General features: G+C 38.7%; 3 protein-coding genes across 4 annotated transcripts; 1 reads left to right on the forward strand and 2 right to left on the reverse strand.

Moving 5' to 3' along the window:
* Positions 1 to 835: 835 nt before the first annotated feature.
* LOC145213173 (ciliary microtubule associated protein 1A-like) lies at positions 836 to 1,532 on the reverse strand. Its single transcript, XM_080081404.1, has 2 exons — positions 1,526 to 1,532; positions 836 to 1,320 (listed from the first exon to the last, which is right to left on the reverse strand). Exons 1-2 carry the CDS (start codon positions 1,530 to 1,532, stop codon positions 836 to 838), a joined length of 492 nt encoding a protein of 163 aa, XP_079937530.1.
* Positions 1,533 to 2,057: 525 nt separating this feature from the next.
* LOC145215646 (ciliary microtubule associated protein 1A-like) lies at positions 2,058 to 5,405 on the reverse strand. The gene is made up of 4 exons (XM_080084379.1): positions 4,404 to 5,405; positions 3,929 to 4,039; positions 3,712 to 3,825; positions 2,058 to 3,071 (listed from the first exon to the last, which is right to left on the reverse strand). Exons 1-4 carry the CDS (start codon positions 4,450 to 4,452, stop codon positions 2,590 to 2,592), a joined length of 756 nt encoding a protein of 251 aa, XP_079940505.1. The 5' UTR covers positions 4,453 to 5,405; the 3' UTR covers positions 2,058 to 2,589.
* Positions 5,406 to 5,698: 293 nt separating this feature from the next.
* On the forward strand, positions 5,699 to 19,455 carry LOC145215642 (superkiller complex protein 3-like). Of its 2 annotated transcripts, none has more exons than XM_080084373.1 (30): positions 5,699 to 5,881; positions 5,955 to 6,196; positions 6,259 to 6,475; positions 6,550 to 6,766; positions 6,923 to 7,154; positions 7,239 to 7,410; positions 7,489 to 7,647; positions 8,039 to 8,194; positions 8,263 to 8,434; positions 10,030 to 10,198; positions 10,272 to 10,407; positions 10,466 to 10,547; positions 10,692 to 10,809; positions 11,134 to 11,284; positions 11,509 to 11,664; positions 11,734 to 11,820; positions 12,193 to 12,372; positions 12,671 to 12,761; positions 12,873 to 13,014; positions 13,383 to 13,568; positions 13,724 to 13,859; positions 13,939 to 14,095; positions 14,363 to 14,519; positions 14,854 to 15,114; positions 15,914 to 16,027; positions 16,092 to 16,257; positions 16,356 to 16,505; positions 16,779 to 17,059; positions 17,423 to 17,561; positions 19,035 to 19,392. In XM_080084373.1, exons 1-30 carry the CDS (start codon positions 5,792 to 5,794, stop codon positions 19,116 to 19,118), a joined length of 4,800 nt encoding a protein of 1,599 aa, XP_079940499.1. In that variant the 5' UTR covers positions 5,699 to 5,791; the 3' UTR covers positions 19,119 to 19,392. The 2 variants fall into 2 exon arrangements, with proteins under 2 accessions (XP_079940499.1, XP_079940500.1); XM_080084374.1 differs by having other exon boundaries at positions 5,700 to 5,881; positions 19,315 to 19,455.
* Positions 19,456 to 19,532: the final 77 nt, after the last annotated feature.

A 19,532-nucleotide genomic window follows, 5' to 3' on the forward strand; every position in this document is an offset into this window, starting at 1 on the left:
TAGTGTTTTGTTTATTCAGCATAGGTTGCTTTACAATGGATTATTACAATGACCAGGCACAAAGCTGGCTCCGAGGTTTGTTCATTGATTTCTTGCCCTCAAAAATCCTATGCTAATAATCCCAAAAGTCAACACACCCTTCAAATCAAAAGGATTTGGATAAGAAAAAGTTCAAACGGACTTCTTTCCTTTATTAAACTAAATGTCGATTTGGCTTAACAAACCTGGTTAATTTTTAGATCCTTTAGTTACCACAAATTGATATTTATACTTCACACTTTATTAACACCTCAGCCAAAAGTCACAATCAATTACATCGAAACGGAAACCGTATGTACAGAGAGTTTGACTATTGTTCCGTCGCAAGTATGACTTTCAAAAACAAACATTGTACTAAATGGCTCGAGCATATACAAGTGCTTGTAAAAACTAGGCAGAATCGTATGTACATTTTTGATTAATTTTGCCTAAATATTTAAATTACGCTTTTAGCATGGTAATTTGTCAAAGCCCAAGTTTTTCAACGTAGGTTATGCCAAACAAAAATATCTTAACGCTAAACAAATTTGAAGAACTAAACATCTACAACAACGTGGACATTATGTTGGTGGAAATATTAATCTGCACCCAATGAATTACTGCCTGGACTTGTTCATAGCCAATTTATGTATATTCACAGTGAGAGTACCAATGCTGTTCACACAAAACCAACTAAAGAATTATGTTATACGTACAGACGATTAGGTGTCGCAAAACCTGTACAAATATTGGCAATGAGTGAGCTCAAATCCCTACTGAATGAATCCATTTATCCCGAACACGTGCGCCGACATGCCTAATCGTAGCCAACGTCCACAATAAGCGGTGTTAGGAACTCAGAATGCCTAATCCCCATCGAAAATGACCTTCCCCTATACAACGACTTATACACGCTCTCAGGGCTATGAGCACCAGGGCCAGGCTTCTTTGTACTATCTCCGGGCATGTAGCATCTCCCGCCTAGCGAGTACAAGGGAGCGCTCCGGCGGTAGCGACTGGGCGGCACCACCTTGTAACCGGCGGGACCCGGTGTTCTCGCCAGGTCCTCAGCAAAGCCGTGACCGCTTGTGCGACCACTAAGCGTGTAACATGGACTTGATCTCTTATGGGGCACTCTGTTCCCTAAAGCAGACGGAAGCCTATAGGCGTTGGGCGCAGGATTGGGATCGGTTCTTCTTAGTCGGGTGCGAGCAGAAAGAGAATAGCTTGGAGCTTTTCGTTCGTTAGGTGGATGCACTCTCTCTGACCTATATGTTCCTGGACCAGGTGTGTTGAACAGGTCTGCAACACAGAAATACTTACATTTGATTATAGATCCCTACTGATGGGATGTAAGTTTCCCAAAATTTATTACCATTCTCCTTCTAAGGCGTTCATTTGTGAAAAACGTTTTTTAGTCAGCTTGGTCACTCGTTACCTAACAATTTAGGGACTCAACGGTTTCATCATTGTATTCCTATGTGTTAATTGTTGTAGTCTAACCCACAAACCATAATGATATAATTAGTAAAAAATAATTAACAAACAGGCCACCTGATCGGGCCCATAGTCAACAAAGTTGGATTATCAGGGTACAATTTAAGCGTTTGGTTCTACTCTTCTTGCTTTGATTGACAGCGAAGTTGACTTTATTTTTTTCACTGTTTTAGAAATGATAGCACACGTTCTGGCTTTGTTGTACCCGTTTTGCCTAATCAATCTCACTTACAACTCGTATTTACAACAGCTAAGATACAAATAGTAAATTTCATAATTTGTTGCAACTATAGGCTTATCCATAAACCTCCAAGTTTAATTGCAGTAAGCTTGAAGCTTCTTTGCTGAGTTGCGAATTGTTTTTTGCACTTAAGAAGTAGATTATACACCAAACTACATCTTGAACTATATAGCCTATGCTTTTCGTTAGTGTTTGTTGATGATGTTTTCAGTGAACTAAATATAAGCTATTGATCTACATGTTGATTCGTCTGCCTTTAATGCCAGTTGTTATTGAACTTCTGCTTTTTCATGTACTACGTATTAAGGTGGAACAAGTTGATTTCTTGTTCAACTTCACATGTTAAAGTTTTTGTAGCGAAAAGTATCATTTCATGCAAATCAATGATCAGAGAACAACGATTGGAGTGGAAGAGAAGAGCGTCATGCAAAACGAAACTAAAAGCTTCAAACTATAAACGCTACAAAACAATTATTCATGACATGAATCATATAGGGATGGCTCAAATGTAAGGTAATCTCTTAAATGGAACTTTTAGGACGGTTCCTCATTACTTTCTACATCAATAAATAAATTTCTACAAAAGATTATCTATTTGGTATTACATCAAATATGCATTACGAACGTATGGTGAGACCTCGTTTCTACTGGGACGGAGAAGTAAAGAATTTCTATGATACAGAGAACAGTTAAAAAGCACAAGAGGACACAAAGAATCTCGAAAATGCTTTACATTTGCACAAAGTAGTAAGGGTGCAGTCCAAAATCTCGCGACGCAAGCCAGGTCCTATATTACAGAATTCGCATCGGAGACAGTAAAAATGGTCCAGTGATCAGTCGGTGACGTCAATGATAAGTGGAGTGATGAATTCGGAATGGCGGATTCCCATTGAGTGTGCTGGGGCCTTGCTCTTGTTCATGTAAACCTTCTCTGGAGAATGAGCGCCTGGGCCAGGTTTCCTCGTGTTGTCGCCAGGCATCACATTTCTGCCTAGCATGGAGTAATGTGGCTGCTTGTTGCGGTAGATGTTTGGACCAGTAACGTTGTATTTGGCCGGACCAGGTGTCCTGGCCAGATCCTCGTCGAAGCCTTGGATGGTAGACCTACCAGTCATCGAGTACGCAGCATGGGCTTTCCTGTTAATAATCTTGGGCCCAATAAGCGTTGGTAGGGTGTAAGCATTGGCAGCTGGGTTTGAGTCGCGCTTACGGAAACGCGTTCTGGCAGCCATCGAGTATTTTGGAGCGTGGCGTTCACCCTGGGGGTGGACCTGGTGGTTGTTGTATGTACCGGGGCCGGGAGGGCGAAAGAGGTCTGGTTTTTTTTAAAGTTAACCACAAAGAAGTACACGCAATAAAGGCAAAAAATGACAAAATAAAACACATACAATCAAACACAAAATCAAAATTTGGAGATGGTAGCAGATGACGGCAGCGAATTCATGGAAAAAAGAAATACATTGTTAATGGGATGTTAATGGCTAAGATCAATGTATGCATACTAAAATCAGGGTGCTATTGTGGTTATTTTTATGAACAAGGATATTTGACAAAACGCTTCATAATTGATTAAAGTTTTTTTTGCATTTCCCCAGGTCGGCAAACACAATAGGTTTTCTTGAAAACAGAGAACAATGAGACTATATTGCCGGCGGACAAACATTGACTTGCCACCATATAAAGGTGTGACATGAATGGATTTTCCAAACAACAAGAAAGGTTGGTTTTAATATTTCCTGGGCACCACAACAATGATTCTCTTTTCATCGCCATAAACAACATAGGATCTACATGATTAATTCGCTAGGCATTTCGACTACTAATGTAACTACGTTGACCTATAAACAGCATCTAATAAATGGTACGAATACGCTAAAACTACGGAAAGAGACTACTACAAGTATGGAACAAAATCAGACTGGAGAGTTATAATCTATGCTTGACTATGTACTCACTTAGCTCTGGTTGTCTGGCAAGCATAGAATATTTTGGTTCTCCCTCAGGACCAACCCTGGTGAATCTGGCATCAACATGGTACTTCGGGCCAGGACTTACATCCTTTGAGAACACTGGAATAGAGATTGCAATAAAACCAGCTCGTTCGTGGTGGTGGGCAAAAACAAACATAGGCGATACTAAACAAATGGAGGTTTGTTGATGGTAGCAACTTACTTGAATTGTCGAGCCGTGCCCCAAACGAATACGCTGGTTTCATGTTCTTTGTAAAGTCATGCGACTTAAAACCCACCGTACTGGGCAAAGCATAGCGTCCGGGTCCGGGACCTTTGGAAAAAATGTCAAATGCTAAAGTCGTACAGACGGTACAAAAAGTTGGTAACTTCTACTGCAGTAATTCATGTTCTGATACTTTGTGACAAGCAGTGATTACACAACGTCTTTTCCCCACAAACAGCAAGCCTTATGCAAACACACAAAAACAATGGACCAAAGCCTACATACAAGCCTGGATAGTACATTTAAAAGATCGCCTGCAAACCATGATATCAGCTTGTTGTACCTTGGGCGTTTAGGTTTTCTTTGACTCCAAGCTAGCGTTTTTACTAAACTTAAGTTTTGTTTTGATACATCACACAAAGTCCATTAACCCTTATGTAACACTGGTCAATACACCACACCTTTAACATACCTCTTTCCCTTGCAGCTATCATCACATTCTTTCTTTCGGTGTCTTCCATTTTTGATAGAACGACAAAGTATAATACGCAGTTGATATATCGGCGTCAGCGAACAAGCTATACCTCACACTGGCAGCAGATTTCAACACCCGATAAGCAAGTGGCGCGCCAGTAGGCCACTTTCGCGGACTCGTTACCATAGACGCACGCTGCTAGGCAACACGAGCAAGAGCGGAGGAGCGGAAATCAAATAAGCGCTTGAATCGCTCACACGTTTACTGGCATGATCACCCATCCAATTCGAAGAGCTGGTTGACGAGCACTTGACGCGAGACGGGAGGAGACTCTGCGCAAACAATACGCTCACTTGCTTGTCGAGAGCAATAAACAATAGGCGCGAAGGAGCGGGGGCGCTCGCGGCTTCTCCCGGCGCTCCACAATCAGTGAAGATGGCTTGGGAATGAATACCCAAAGAATGCTGCCAAAGTTGTCTCTGTTGGTACAATAGCCACGACTTCTTCTTTTGGAGCTTGTACAGATGGTAACATTATAGCCTGCCTATCAACGAAAATAAAAACTACTGTGCTGCCACAAATATTACACTGATAATAACCACTTGCGCGGCATCAAATTGTTCTCTGTGTTTATTATATTGTTACAACGTAACCTGCTGTTTACACTTTAGCCTCTGTAGGAGGAAACTTTAGCGGCAAACTTTTGCATCAAAATTCGCTGTCGCTTAGTCGATTGGTCAAATTACCAGCATTCATACCAGGAAGCAGTTTGTGGTTCAAACGTGGAAAAACACATCTTATCGAACTGTATGGCTTCTTATTGGTTTACAACCTGACATTGCCGCTGTTGAATAACAGCGAGAAGCACGATACCTATTGTTTTTAACTGGTCAAGTGATAGGAAATAGTCTGCACAATAGTCTGCATTTTTAACACAAATATTTCCTGTACGCGCAAATACTTTCGAACAGCCCGGTTTTAAGCGATAAACCGTGAACACAAAACAGCTTGACACATATATAACTAAATAACTAAGTGATATTTTCCTGGGACAGAAATGGAAACTAGTGGTCGATAAAATGCATGTTTTTGTAGAGGGAGGGTCAAAAATATGTGTTGTGTCAGTTCTCATACACAATCAACCCCTTTATTGTGGAGGACATTAATAAGATGGTTAACTGTTCGAAACTACTCACAAATATTTGTGTTTGGAAAAGCAAATATGTTCCTGCTTGAACTGTCTTTTTTTGCGTGTATGCAAAATATTGTAAAATAAGCACAGATATTGTTTCTATTGTAGGGGATTTTACGAAAATTCCCCACAATTAGGACAAACAGCTAAAAATTACTTGTTAGATGTTATCTGCAGAAGTTTCTGATTGACTATGTCTTCGAAGAAAACCAAACTATCTCTTAAAAATGCTAAACAAGCTATTCAAGCAAAACAGTTTGAGACGGCACTGGGACATTGCCAAGTGAGAAAAGATGTATTCTAATTAAAAGACAGGAATCTATATGCTTCTTTAAATTATGTGTTGCTTTCTACAGGAGGTTTTGGATGATGATTCGATGAATTACAATGGCCTGGTTTTTGCTGGCTTGTGCCATTCAGAACTTAGGCACCACGATCTTGCCCTAACAACTTACCAAAATGCAATTAAAGCTCAACCAGACATGGCTTTAGCTTATCAGGGAATTGTAAATCTCTTTCAAAAACACAACATGAAAGGCAATTCTGAACAAATATCTGTGCTTATTTCAGCATACCAATTTCTTATTAACCAACCAAAGTATGATAAATGAGTTAAATTTTTTTTTATTTACGTGTAGTAAGGGTTTTATACTGTTCCAGATTGGATTCTGACAAGAAAGTTGAACTACAGCATGGTTTAGGCCAAGCCTATTGTGAAAATGATCAATATGATCTTGCTTTTGAAATATTGAATGAAGCTTTGCAGCACCTTGAAGAAGGATCCACATCAAACAAAAGATCTTTACAAATGACATTTTTCCAGTGCTTAAAAAAGTCTTTGGCAGCAGGAAATCAACTACAAATTGATCCTGAAATGGTAAACTTTTCTTTGTATGTTTAGTTTAAGTAGTGTTTGAATTTCTGTTTGTTTAAAATGAAAAACCTTTTTAGGTATTTAACACTGCAAGTGATTTTTTACAAAATGATAATGTTTCTGGAAAAAGCAAGGAAGATCCACTAAAATATCTAATCTCATTCCTGCAAGTAAGAGAGGGAAGCTTGGTCAAACGTTTGCTGGATTTACAGAACCTTTGTTTGGAACTGGCATTAAAATACATGGACATTAATGTTTTTGCTGAGGCACTGCTACAAATATGTTTGCACAAAGGTTAGCATGTGACATTTGATGAATACTCTCATCATGTATGACATTCAAATTAGAACTAGGTACATTTTTTAAGTAAATTGTATGATTTCAGATATGATTTATAATAATCAGTCTATAACCAATGTTTGAATTCAAATTTTTCTATTTGTTGTTCAGATCAATCTTTTCAAACTTCTGATGCAGCATCATCTGTGCTTGAATTCTATAATGGCCCCTACAAGTCAATTTATAAAGGATTTTCTTTTTTTAATGAAAATAAATTTGAAGAGTGTTATAAACAAATAAAAGCGAGCCTGCTAAGTGCCAGTGATTTTGTTCCTGGCTGGCTACTTCTTGGTAAGTGCCTGAACAAAATGCACAAAGGCCAGGAAGCAGAAAAGACTGTCAAGTAAGTTTTACCTAAACATGTGTGGGGTTGTGTTGGTGCAGATGCTTATATATCAAAACAAATACATACTTAACATTTTTGCAGACAGGGGCTCCAGGCTTTAAAAAATATAGATCAATGTAAGACTGGCAGTTGGGTTGTCCACCTCAAACCTTTGCTTGACCTAAAATTTGAGTTCACCATGTGTCTGGGTCATGCATACTCTTTGCAACATAATCCTACATCTTTAGCTCTTGCAAGGGCAACCTTTGAGAAAGTGAGTGCTTTTGTTGTAAAATCTTTAGAAACATGTAACTGTGTGAGTGCTCTGTTTAACAAATTCTGCTTAACAAAGTTATCCAAGATGAGTGAATATTCAACACAAGCAACTCTGGGGTTAATTGATGTGGAAATGAAACTCAACAACTTTGACAAAGTGAAGGATATTCTTTCTCAATCAGATGTGGCAGATGATCTACAGGCCAGATGTTGGAAGTTGCAGTTACAATTCATGGTATATACCAGTTAGCTGTAACAGATTTTGTTTGTGGTATTGCCATTTTTAAAATGTGTTGCATGTTTTCGGCTTAAACAATGGTTTGAAGTAATATTTTCTCAAATATGCTTACATTTTACTATATTTTTGCTCTACTGACAATTTTTTGTAGCTTATCTGATGTTTTGATGTCCTGTTTGGGGCATCTTCATCAGGTTATTAGCACACTATTTAACACAATCCTTCCTGATAACACCAAACAGGGTGATAACATGGCACAAACACATTGTGTAAATATTGATAAAACTGCATTACAACACTTAAATAAAAATGTTGATAAGTTATATACAGCTGGTAGAAAAGAATGCTTTGTAAAATGGACATGGGACAAAAGTAACTATGTATTTAGGATGGTGACAGAGAAGTAGCAATTGCCTCAATAAAATCTTTAGCACAAGACAATCCAACAGAACTTCTACCAGCTTTCCTATTTGGAAAGCTTATGTGGCAATTAGGTGAACCATACAGAAGAGACAAGACCAAATGCCTGACAGCATTTTTGAAGGTATCAAATCTGTAAACGAAACATTTGCCTGTAAGTATATTTTTTGACTTTTCCTTGTTTATTTAAAGGCAGCTAAATTGGATGTCTACCATGGAGAGACATTCCTATATTTGGGTCATTACTATCGAGACATTGGAAGTAATAACTCAAAAGCCAAGAAGTGCTACCAGAAAGCTTACACACTCGATCCTGGAAACGAGGAAGCTGGATCTGCACTTGCTGATCAGTTTATTGCAGAAGGTAGGTCTAGATCAGGGGTGGGCAAACTTTTCAATGCACGGGCCGCATTCAAAAGTTCTTAATGTTATCGGGCCGCATAGTATTTAACCAACGGCCGCCATTGTTTGCTTGTTTTTGTTTTAAAATAACTGGTGTAAAGAATTTGGTTTATATCATATATATATACCATTTAACTTGGTGCACAAGTTCAGCTAAACGAAGCTAACTGTTTATGACGTCATAATCTGTATTGTGACGATTGCGGGGCCTGTTTTTCTCTTTGTTTACACACAATAAGCGGATAAAAAAGCCTGACGCATATAGTTACTAAGCGGGTAATCTTTTTTCCAGTCTCGCGAAATCTGTTTTTAGCAGTTTAAAAATATAAATATTTGGCAAAATAGTTTTAGTTACGTCACGGCCCAATGCATGTATTTTAAAACGGACCACACAAACTCGTCTCCGCGTCCGCATGTGGCCGTAAGGCCGCATGTTGTGCACGCCTGATCTAGCCCAAAAATATTTTCAGCTATGTGCAAATACGTTTGTTATCACTTGACTAGGCAAAAATTGGTTAAAACGCTACAATTGTAATTGTTTCAAAATAAACAAGCATTTTAAGCACGTTTTTTTGTTAATAAATTCCTTGCGCCAACATTAAACAAGGCGAGCCGCTTTTAGTATCCATCCTTAGGTGTTGTGCGGGTCTGCGTTAACGATTCTGAAGCCGTTTTTTAACAGTTTGCAAAGTACTGCAACGACCTAAACTTGATCCAAAGTGACCAAAGTTTTGGCGTCAACAGTGCAAAGTGGGCTGTATTTGAAAAAGTAAATTGCTTTTTACTTTTATCGAACGAAGAATTTGTGTCAAGTGACGATTTGCATAATAACGTGGCAGAAACAACAGGCAAAGGCACATAAAAAGTATCTATGTTTAGTTCCTATGCTGGTACGGGTACAGATACAGCACATGGTATAGGTATCGGCAAGTCGCACCCTCGGTACTTTTTATTATTTTTTAAAAACTCTACGCCTGTGCTTATAATACTATTCAGCGTTGCTCGGTAACTTTCTCTTTAAAGTTTACTAACACTTGGCGGGCCGCATGAACTCCTTTGCCGGGCCGCATGCGGCCCGCGGGCCGTAGTTTGCCCACCCCTGGTCTAGATGGTGGTACCAAACCAGTATCATATTTTTAGGTGGTTTTTAAAATAGCAAGATATTGTGAGTTATGGCTCCCAGAAGTAACAAGAAATAATTACCACCTGCAGAAACAAAAGCATGTTCAACCTAAAAAGGTGGTTTAAATTGATCCCAGGTTCAAACATAGAACCACAAACAACCTATTAAATATGAATCTGTGTGTAAAGTTCTAGATTTTTCATTCACTATATTAGTTTTCACATTAAGGTAAATGTAGATCCTTTTTTGTAGATCCTATGTGTTTAGTGCTTACAAACTTAAAGTTTAAACATTTCTTATTTACTTGTTGTGTTTAATGTTGCTTATCCTGGCCCTATTCCTAGTCTAGCTAATATTTTTGTTACTCTATTTCTTATGCTTGAAAAAACAACTGACTGGGTTATATTCATGTCTAATAAAAAAGTGTTTTACAGGCAAATTCGAAGATGCAGTGTCATTATATGAAGGTGTTACCAGTGATGCTGCAGCAGGGACATGTAAGTGGGCTTGGCTAAGGCTTGGACTTTGTCACCTGAAGATTAAGGATGGCACCAAGGCAATCAAGTGCTTCCTGGCTGCCCTAAGAGCTGATGCAAATGACTAGTATGTACAATGTGATTACCTTTGTTTAACTGCAGTCTTTCTTGTGCTAAAATTATACACATTATAATTACAGCATATGTTGGGAATGCCTTGGTGAGGGATATATTGGAAGGGGAAGTTACAATGCAGCATGGAAGGCATTTAACAAAGCCCATGATCTCAATCCAAATTCTGTGTACAGTGTTTATCAAATGGCTGCTGTTAAACAGGTAAAACTATAATTACAATGATCAAAACATGTCATTTTTAACTCTGTTGACTTAAAAGATTCTGGGACAGCATGCGGATGCCATTGTAGAATACATGGGTGTGTTAAAAATGGTTCCAGATTATGTGCCTGCACTAAAAGGTACTGTCCAAAGAAGTGTATTAAAAGCAATGCTTTACTTTAACAACTCTCTTATGTCAACAAACAACCATCTTGTTTTACCTTTTTTGATTATTTTTATGAAGCAACAGCACTAAAAAATCACAAAAGTCTTTTTTTGCTTAGGATTAAGTGAAAGTCACTTGGCTCAAGCAAAGCAAATGTTGAGTGAAGGTAGAGATCAAACCTGTAATGATCACATTACTGAGGCCATAAAGTGCCTGACATCTGCTGTTAAAACCAGGTATGTTAATTGATTGTTCATTATTTCATTTGTATTCTTGTTGAAAGAAAAATGTCTGTGATTTTGCTCAGATAAACACAACATGATATGATGTTCCTAAAGAAAATCACAGCATGCCAAATTTAGATTAAATCCCATAAGAGCACTAGGCGGTTGTGCTAACCACCAAACCATCTTAGATACAGCTTCTGTGTTACATATTATTGCCTAAATCTTCGTGTTTAAATATTATGGTTGCATCCTAAAAACATACAATTTTTCTCATGAATCTCTCATGAAAATAACTTCAGTGATTCAATAAATTTAAAATTATTTGCTGTTCAGTGGCACAATGTCTTGTCTGTGGAAGCTTCTTGGTGAATGTTGCAATGTTATCTACTTTCTTCACCCAAACCAAGTTCAAGTCGAAGTACCAAGTGTGTTGTATGAACAATCATCGTCAGACAATCAAACAGTAACTTTAAACAAAAAGGAGGTAGGTTATGTAAATGTTTTTTTGTGATTTTGCAGTGTATGTTTTTCTGCATTGTAAATGGTAACAAAGCTTAACATGATTCCAAACTAAAGTAAGCAATCCAAAACTTCTTATTTGATAAATGGCATAATTTTGACGATAGAAAACACAAGTATAAATTATTATCTTTTGGCATGTGCTTCAACATTCTTATGTTTATGTTTGGATGTGTTTATTGTATTCAGCTTCTTTCCCTGGGCACCAAGTGTTTTTCACGAGCTCTGTCATTGAACAACAATCTTTCATCACTATGGCACGATCTTGGTCACAATCTTTTCCATTGTGCCAAAATGGAATCAGAATTGTCGGTGGCAACTCAACTTGCCGAAAAGTCACAAAACGTATGAGTTTTAACCTGTAGATCTCCCAACAATGTTTCTATGATTCATTTCGCACTTTGTTTAATCTAGGTGTTGCAGAAGGCTATATCACTGGAACCAAACAATCATATTTTGTGGAACAGTCTTGGGGTTGTAACATCTTCGAAATACATTGAGGTAAAGATAAATCAACAACTATTTTTGTGACGCATAACTTGTTGACCCAGAGTTGAACGTTTGCCAGGATTTTAAGGGCCTGACTTCACATTCTATGCCTGTAATTTTTTTAACTGTAATTACCCAGCAAAGTAGCTATTTGCTGGACTAAACCTAATGCCCAAACAGCCCTAAAACGTCTTGTTTACGCCATTATCTATTATTGTCTATTGAATATGTCTTTTTTTACAATCCTGTCATTCAAATTTTCGGGCCTAAAACGGGCTTCTTAAAAATGACTCTTCATACCCGCTTACAACTCTGCCAACAGTTAATGTAATGTACAAATTTAAAGTTGGGTAACTTATTGTGCATTGGCTGTAATTTTTGCAGAATTGGGGTTTGGCTCAGCATTCGTTCATCAAGTCAATCGAGGCAGACAGCAACAACTGCTGGGCGTGGAGCAACCTTGGCTTTATGTATTTGCGGCAGATGGAAGTTCAGTTGGCACACAGAGCGTTCAAAGTTGCCCAAAGCCTGGAACCTTCGTTTCCCAACAGTTGGATCGGACAGGTTTGTGCAAAAGACCACCAGTCCATAGACATATTGGCACTAAAAATAATTTACCTAAATACAAATGTGATTCTTGTGGACTGTGACACAAACACATAATGATAATGCTATATTTGATGTTATGTGACACACTAAATGATTTTATGGCATTTCGATTTCCCGAACCTAATTGCCAAAATTTTAAGAATTCTTGTTTTCGTGGTAAAACGCCTTTCGCTTCAGGAAAATGGTAAAAACTGTACTTCTGTATTTAGACGTTTTTATTTCTGTATTTTTTTGCATTTAAAAATGTTTTTAGGCGTTGGTTGCTGAAAACATTGAAAGTCATGAAGCGATGGATTTGTTTCGACATGCTACAGAATTGGGTTTGCACGGACAATCAGGAACGGGTAAAACACGCTTTTGTTTTATAATATCGCTACCAATAGGTTCGAGTGACAAATGCCGGAACAAGTGGGCCCATGCTGAGTGCACTTGACTGTTTCAATTTAATCTCGCAGGTTATGCTTCATGGGTGGTTAAACTTATTACTGAATGTGACGACCGATCAACTTCACGTTACCGAGAAAACATCCACGACATGGATGCTATACAAGCTGCACAAACTCAGCTGTCCAAATTCTGCACTCGACACCCAGACTGGTGAAAAACATTTTAAAAACATATTTGTTGTTTATCTGCACTGTTGCCATGTATTGGTACGCTCTGAAGAAGACGTCAAAGCTTTTGCCCTAACAAAATATTTTTCCTAAACCATCAACTATAGTATAAAAACGCCAAAGATTGGGACTGAGAGGCGTTTGAAACTTTTTTCTCAACCGGTTTGGTGCCTAATTTTTTTTTGTCATATGAATATGCAGATACAAACTAATAAATAAATATTTGTACTTGAAAAATATTTTTTGTATGTTGTGCAATTATTTAAATCCGCGGACTTTGGGTCGAGAAACACTTCAAAACTTTTTTATTGTTCTTAATGATGCCTAAACAGAGCTTTTTTTCGTTTTTAGTGCGTGGGCTCTCACTTTGCACGGTTTCATACTGGAGCAATCCAGTTTAAACCGGTCCGCAGAGGAAGCTTACAAAAAGGCGAAGGAAGTTCTCGAGTCAGAAGCTGCGAACTGTGATGAGTCAACCGCCTCTTCTATTGCACCAAAGCTCGATAAAGCAAAATCTAATTATGCTCGTCTTGTTTGGTATACTTAATGCTAAATTGTATTCCTGTTTTCATATCTCTCGGAACAATGCCCACAAATATGAATGTCGATGGGTCCAATCGGACCATTTGGTTGCTTACCTTATATGGTTGTGAATTTCAAAAGTATCAAAATTAATTTTGTTTTAATTTTAGCGTTAATGGAAACTTCAACAAGGCTGCAGAAATCTATAAAACCATTACATCGCCAACATTTCACGATCTTTGCGGTTTGGCGTTGTCACTTCGTCAATCCAACAAATTGAAAGACGCATTAAAAACATACCAAGAGGTATTTACACACAGTTACTGAAACATTTCGATCAACGATTCACTGGCCTCTTGTGACTATATCAAGTTACTTTTTAAAGGCTTGCCACATGGTGGCGACAGACGAAGATCAAGCAAATGTGGCAGTTGCCATGGTGACACTATCTCTTCGTATGAAGAATATTGATAGTGCAAAAGACCTGTTACTGCCATGGATTGAATGTTCAAGGATTGCACGGCAAACACTAGAAGCTATAGGTATGAACGGCTAAACAACTATGGTCATTCTTAACAAAGCTGTAAATGTAAAAATTGTTTTCAAGGTCACACAGATCCTTATAATGGTATGTAAATATAAATCGTACGTTTAAAAATATATAACTGAAATGGTAAATATTTGTTGGAATTATCTTTTTTCATTACGACATTTCGACAAACGTATGTATATGATGTTGTTCTGTCGCATAATGTATTAATAGTTTGTTGTGTGTATAGGGCTTGACGGATAACACGGTTATTTTACAGACATCGTCCGGGGCTCTCCCTTAACCGAAAACTTGACATCGGGATCCACACCGCCTTCATCACGTGACCAACTACGCAATTGTTTGCTCGAGGTTGCGTCATCATTAATGCGCGATCGCCAATCTGCGCATCGCAAAGTGCAAAAATACATACATAGGTTTGTTGCGTTTGCTTTACCTTAAATTTACGATGAGTTTTGTAACGCGTTTTGCCTTGGGTACCAATAATGGTTTTGGATACTTGGGAAACGGTTTTATGGCTTTCGGGATAACGGCAATGACTTGGTAAACAAGAGAAACCCTTTACACGTTAAACAGTAACTAGTATTAGGCTGATAAGTTGTATGATAAATTCCTCTCGAAATGTTTACCCCAAGGGTCTCTTTCAGTGAAACTTTTTATCTAGAACAAAGTTTAACTGATTAAACAGAAGTTGTGTTGACACCTGCATGGAAAAACCCTTGAGAAAAATATTCTTTGTTTTCTCATCAGGTTTCCCCATGAGTGGAGGTTTCGTGTGCTGCTAAGTCACATGATTCAAATTCGGACTGTTAACGTACCTTTGTCCCTGGTCATGGCCCGAAACGGATTTCTGTGTTACACCAACGATGTCACGTGCGCGTCAATCAACCGTGACCTTGTGCGCCAAAGCGGAACGAGATGTTTGGAAAATCACCGAAAATCAATTACCTCACTTGCTTGTTCCTTACTAAGCAGCGGAAAACACCGCTTCGGGTCAAGTCACTTAAACAAGTATGTAAATGAGCTGGATGATAACAAACAGGGACTAGATAGTGGAACGTTAAGAAACATACCAGACAACTATTCCATGACGTCGTGATACACTTAACATTCCAAATCCTAACTAGACCTGTAAAAGCATATAGAGCCAATAAATGATAAGCTGCAGACAGTGCACACTGTTTCGACCTATAAGGTCTCATCTTATAGGTCGAAACAGTGTGCACTGTCTGCAGCTTATCAGTTATTGGCTCTATATGCTTTTACATTGATACTGTGACACTGAGCCGACTTCACTGTGGTTCCCAAGCAGTTGCTTGGCCATTGTGAGCCAGTTTCATCTGTGCTGTATACCCAGTTGTGGCATCGCACAGACTAGGTGATGCATGGGGTTGCACCCTGTTGCTCACCACAAACTGGAGTGCCGTTGGATGGCTACACTAGCCAATACGGCCGATCTCGTCACCAGCTGCACTGATGAGACCTTATAGGTCGAAACAGTGTGCACTGTCTGCAGCCTAACTAGACCTCTCATAACAATAATAAGTGCCACTGCCAGCTAAAATCGGAAGGAATGTATTACAGTAAACCTCGGTTAATCTAGGCCCCCTTTTCGACCGAAAAAAATATCCGGATTTGGCGAGGATCCGAAATAATCGATGTGGATTAGTTCAAGTTTTACCACATTACAAATTATTTTAACCTTCGAGTTTTGTCCGAATTAGGCGAAGATTTGGTTTAACCTAGGTATACCGTATACTGTTCCTTGATCGTTGATTAGATTGTTATATTCTTAAAATTATATTACTAGGTCTGGCGACGATGCCTTGAAAAGTGCACAGAGGTTGGTACACTGCCACCCTTACTCAACTGAGTCCTGGTCCGTCCTCTCCGCTTCTTGTTACGCCAATTCCATTTATTCAAAGTAAGTACTGTAGTATAATTTATACTGGTTATCTGAATATTTGCAATGTTTTTGTTTTTCGAAGGCTGAAGGAGCAACCAGATAAGTTGGATTCTATTTGTCGTCGCCTGTGTTCATTCGTTGAGCAAAATTCTAGTTCAGATGAGTTGATTCGTTGGTCAACTAAGCAAAAGTTCTTGTCACTTATCGCGGGAAGCCATTTCAACGAAGTCATCGATTTGGCTTCGGAGGTAGAATTTTGTTTCAACCCTTTGAGGGCGTTTTGGCTTAGTGCCGTTTTGCCGTTTTTTTTTTGTACATTAAGGGTTCAAAATGGGGTATTTTTCAGATAACTGACGACTTTGAGGAGACTGACGTTTATGTTACGCTGAGTGAATGTGCTTTGGAGTTTGAGAAAAATGGAAATATCAGCAAATCTCAAATCAACGAACTTAACAACATCGCAACATCGAAATCGTCGTCCCTACACTCCAAAATAGTAAAAAGCTACTAACATGTTGTGCATGCACACCAATAATCGATATTATTTCCTCCAATAACAAGCTTTTTTAGCCCGTGTTGATTTAACTTTCACCAATCTATGGGTTTTTGCACTTAAAAAGCACACTTGAAAAAAATCTTATGGCGCTCTTGTATGCCACGGTACACAGTTTGAGGATACACTGCTTTATAATGTACTGTTTCCGGGTATTTTTAATCTTTTGATCTTTATGTCTATTTTAATATTAAAACATAGTGTTGTTTTTTTCAGATCGCCTCACATGCACTTAAATGCGTGGGAATGTACAAAGCAGCCCATTCCGCTCTAGCTTCCACTTTGTCCAATAGCCCACCGAGCAGCGACCATCGTACCAGTTTAGCTCTTCGGTCATTTGTGGTCGCTTTTGAAGCATCACGAAACGCATCCCCGGATGAACTAAACGCCTGGATCTTGTTGTGTTCGGAAGCTGTTAATGCCGCTAAACGTGAAGAAAGTCAAGCTGCAACAATTCTGGCTGAAGGCTTATGTCGGTATCTGGAGAAAAATCATAGGTAAATTTATACATTGATTTTAGATTTGTGCTTTTGGGTACGTTTGTTACAAAATTTGTGCCTTTGGTTACAAAGAGTTGGAGTTTCCGTATTCACCCTGTCGCCTATTACCGGCTTGGTGAATGATAGCCACAACAACAACACATTTGTTTTGTGCCTTGGTGCTGTCAGAGCATTCAAATTTAGGACGCGAGTGAGCAATCTTATGCCATGACTTCAACTTCACTAATCTCTCTAGACTTGTTAAACCTCTTCCAATTGTATGAAAAATGAATTATGCAATGACTGGCGTTGCCGAAGCTCTGCCTAAACCAGCACTTGTCAGGGTGATACAGATCTCTAATCCTGTCCCATTCCATGTAGAAAATGTCGAGTGATGTTAAACAGAGCTTTGGACAGCGGCCAGTGGTACAGTGGTGGTAAATTATGCATGGGCCGGAGTATTGCGGCCTGGTACCTTTATCGGAACCTCCATGAACGGAACGACGCAATGGAGATGGAGGTAAACTGACATGTTCACTATTTAGACTTTTTGATTTTACTCGATGTATTTGTTTGTATTTTTTTTTCTTTTTGTTTGGTCCTTCCTTGCAGTTTTTCCATCTCTTTTGCCATGAAATGTTAAATGATTTCGGACAAAACTTTTACAGATGGCAGGTACGGTCATGTAGATGTTCTATTTCGTCTGACTTTATAACCCCACTATTTACCCCGCTAGCCCCGAAAAAGTAAATGTTTTATATACGTTAGGTATGCTGCTGCGCACCACAAACGGAAATTTTCTGTGGCGTAATAGTATGTTAAAGGCAACGGAGTACAGGTTTTTTGTGTTAATGCTCACTTAGCAGCCTCGAGGCTAGAGTCACATGATTGACTGTGAGAATAGTCGCAATGTCTATGGTGTGCTTATTGTCTCGCAAAGCAACGTGTCCTTATCCATCGTGCACTGCTTAATCTTTGTACGACCACAAGGCTTTCGTACATACTCTTTTCAAAATTGTTCTTTTTTGTAGCAGTGTAACTATAGGTATGTTCCACATGAAATAAACAGTCAGTAACCCATACACTTCATGAGCTTATGTACAAAGAAATGGGAGGTAGGGGACGTGATAACAGCCTTACAAAAGCGTAGTCAAATGTTAATGTTAAACAATGACGGATTGTGACCAATTTTAAAGGACTGTTGAATCGGTCATTGTGTTTTGCTATGTTGTTAGTTTTGGTGTAGAACCCCATCAGTTACCCCACTGGCCCCCTAAAATGGGTAATTTTTTAACAATGCCGCAAAGGATGACAGTTATAGAATTTGCCATTTATAGGTATCAATTGTTGTATTTTACCCTTTAGTCTCACTATTTACGTTTGTCATATAAAATGGGACAAACTTCAAACAACATCTGAATGGAATGCGATTTGAATAGTTTGTACTGTACAAAGCATGACTATTTCAGCACCTTACCAATCTCTATGTTTAACCTTGCAACACCAAATTTGCTCATGGTTATCTTTTTGATATTCATTATTTACAACTTTGCATATATGGGTAGCAATGAGTTTCTGCCTGCAAAAACAAACTGAGGTTATAAAAAGCAGTGGCTAATAAACAGATTCAAAATAGTGTATGTGCAATGGCAAAATGTGCTAACCCACCCTTCTATAGAAGGTTTCAAATGGCACTTTAATACATTAGTTTAGATCATTTTAGTGACGCGTTGACCCTGAAGTGATTATAATATTATGAAACGCGGAATATGCGTGGTACAAAAAAGTGTTTTATCGTCTGATTTCTTTCTTTCGATTCGTAAGGTCGGTTTGGAGTTTTGCACGATAATCGATATAGTCCCTGTATTCAATAGTTTTCAGATTAATTATTGAAAACAATGTTTAGATAGGATTTGTGACTTATAACAAACAAATAGTCGTAGACCTACTTGCTGTAGTTGTATTCACTCAACGACATTTTTTGTCCTCGCAGTGTTCGCAAACCCACGCATTCCAGATAGCGAGCACTGTCGGGTTATGCGGACGCCTGGCATCCTCGCGCATACACAGTATGTAAGTTAACATGAGCATAACCTGTGTTTATGGCTAAGCGTAAATATTTCACGTTACCATTCATCTGTGCGACCAGCCGCTTTGTTTGCGTTACACATGAACGCCGTATAAGGCCCAGCTGCGAAAATGTCAGTCGGACAAAAAAGATAGCTGATCATTGTTCCCCAAAACGAACAAGTAACAAGCGTTTATCATTGCAGAAACTCTTGGGGAAATGTGTTGATGATCCACTGCTGCGCCGTATACGAAAGCTGCTACAGTGAAGTAGAAGTTAGTGGTGCGACACAGGCTTCCGTATTTCGTGTAGTTTCGTATCCAATAAAAATCACCATATAAAAACACATTTAGATATGTATTCAATGGCTGATGTGAGTGGCTTGAGAAGCGAATCGCCTCTGTTTGCGCGTGTTTGCCGAGT

This window comes from Phallusia mammillata, chromosome 2, assembly GCF_965637545.1.
Source record: "Phallusia mammillata chromosome 2, kaPhaMamm4.hap1.1, whole genome shotgun sequence".
NCBI classification, from domain to species: Eukaryota; Metazoa; Chordata; class Ascidiacea; order Phlebobranchia; family Ascidiidae; genus Phallusia; species Phallusia mammillata.

Bases quoted from the DNA above. Each gene is read 5' to 3' on its own strand.
- LOC145215646 (XM_080084379.1), bottom strand. From the start codon at position 4,452: ATGGAAGACACCGAAAGAAAGAATGTGATGATAGCTGCAAGGGAAAGA. The intron at 4,040-4,403 runs GTATGTTAAAGG...TTTTTTCCAAAG, and splicing joins GATAGCTGCAAGGGAAAGAG to GTCCCGGACCCGGACGCTAT. The intron at 3,072-3,711 runs GTGAGTACATAG...AAAAAAAACCAG, and splicing joins TGCCAGACAACCAGAGCTAA to ACCTCTTTCGCCCTCCCGGC.
- LOC145215642 (XM_080084373.1), top strand. From the start codon at position 5,792: ATGTCTTCGAAGAAAACCAAACTATCTCTTAAAAATGCTAAACAAGCT. The intron at 6,197-6,258 runs GTATGATAAATG...ATACTGTTCCAG, and splicing joins TTTCTTATTAACCAACCAAA to ATTGGATTCTGACAAGAAAG. The intron at 16,028-16,091 runs GTAAGTACTGTA...TGTTTTTCGAAG, and splicing joins GCCAATTCCATTTATTCAAA to GCTGAAGGAGCAACCAGATA.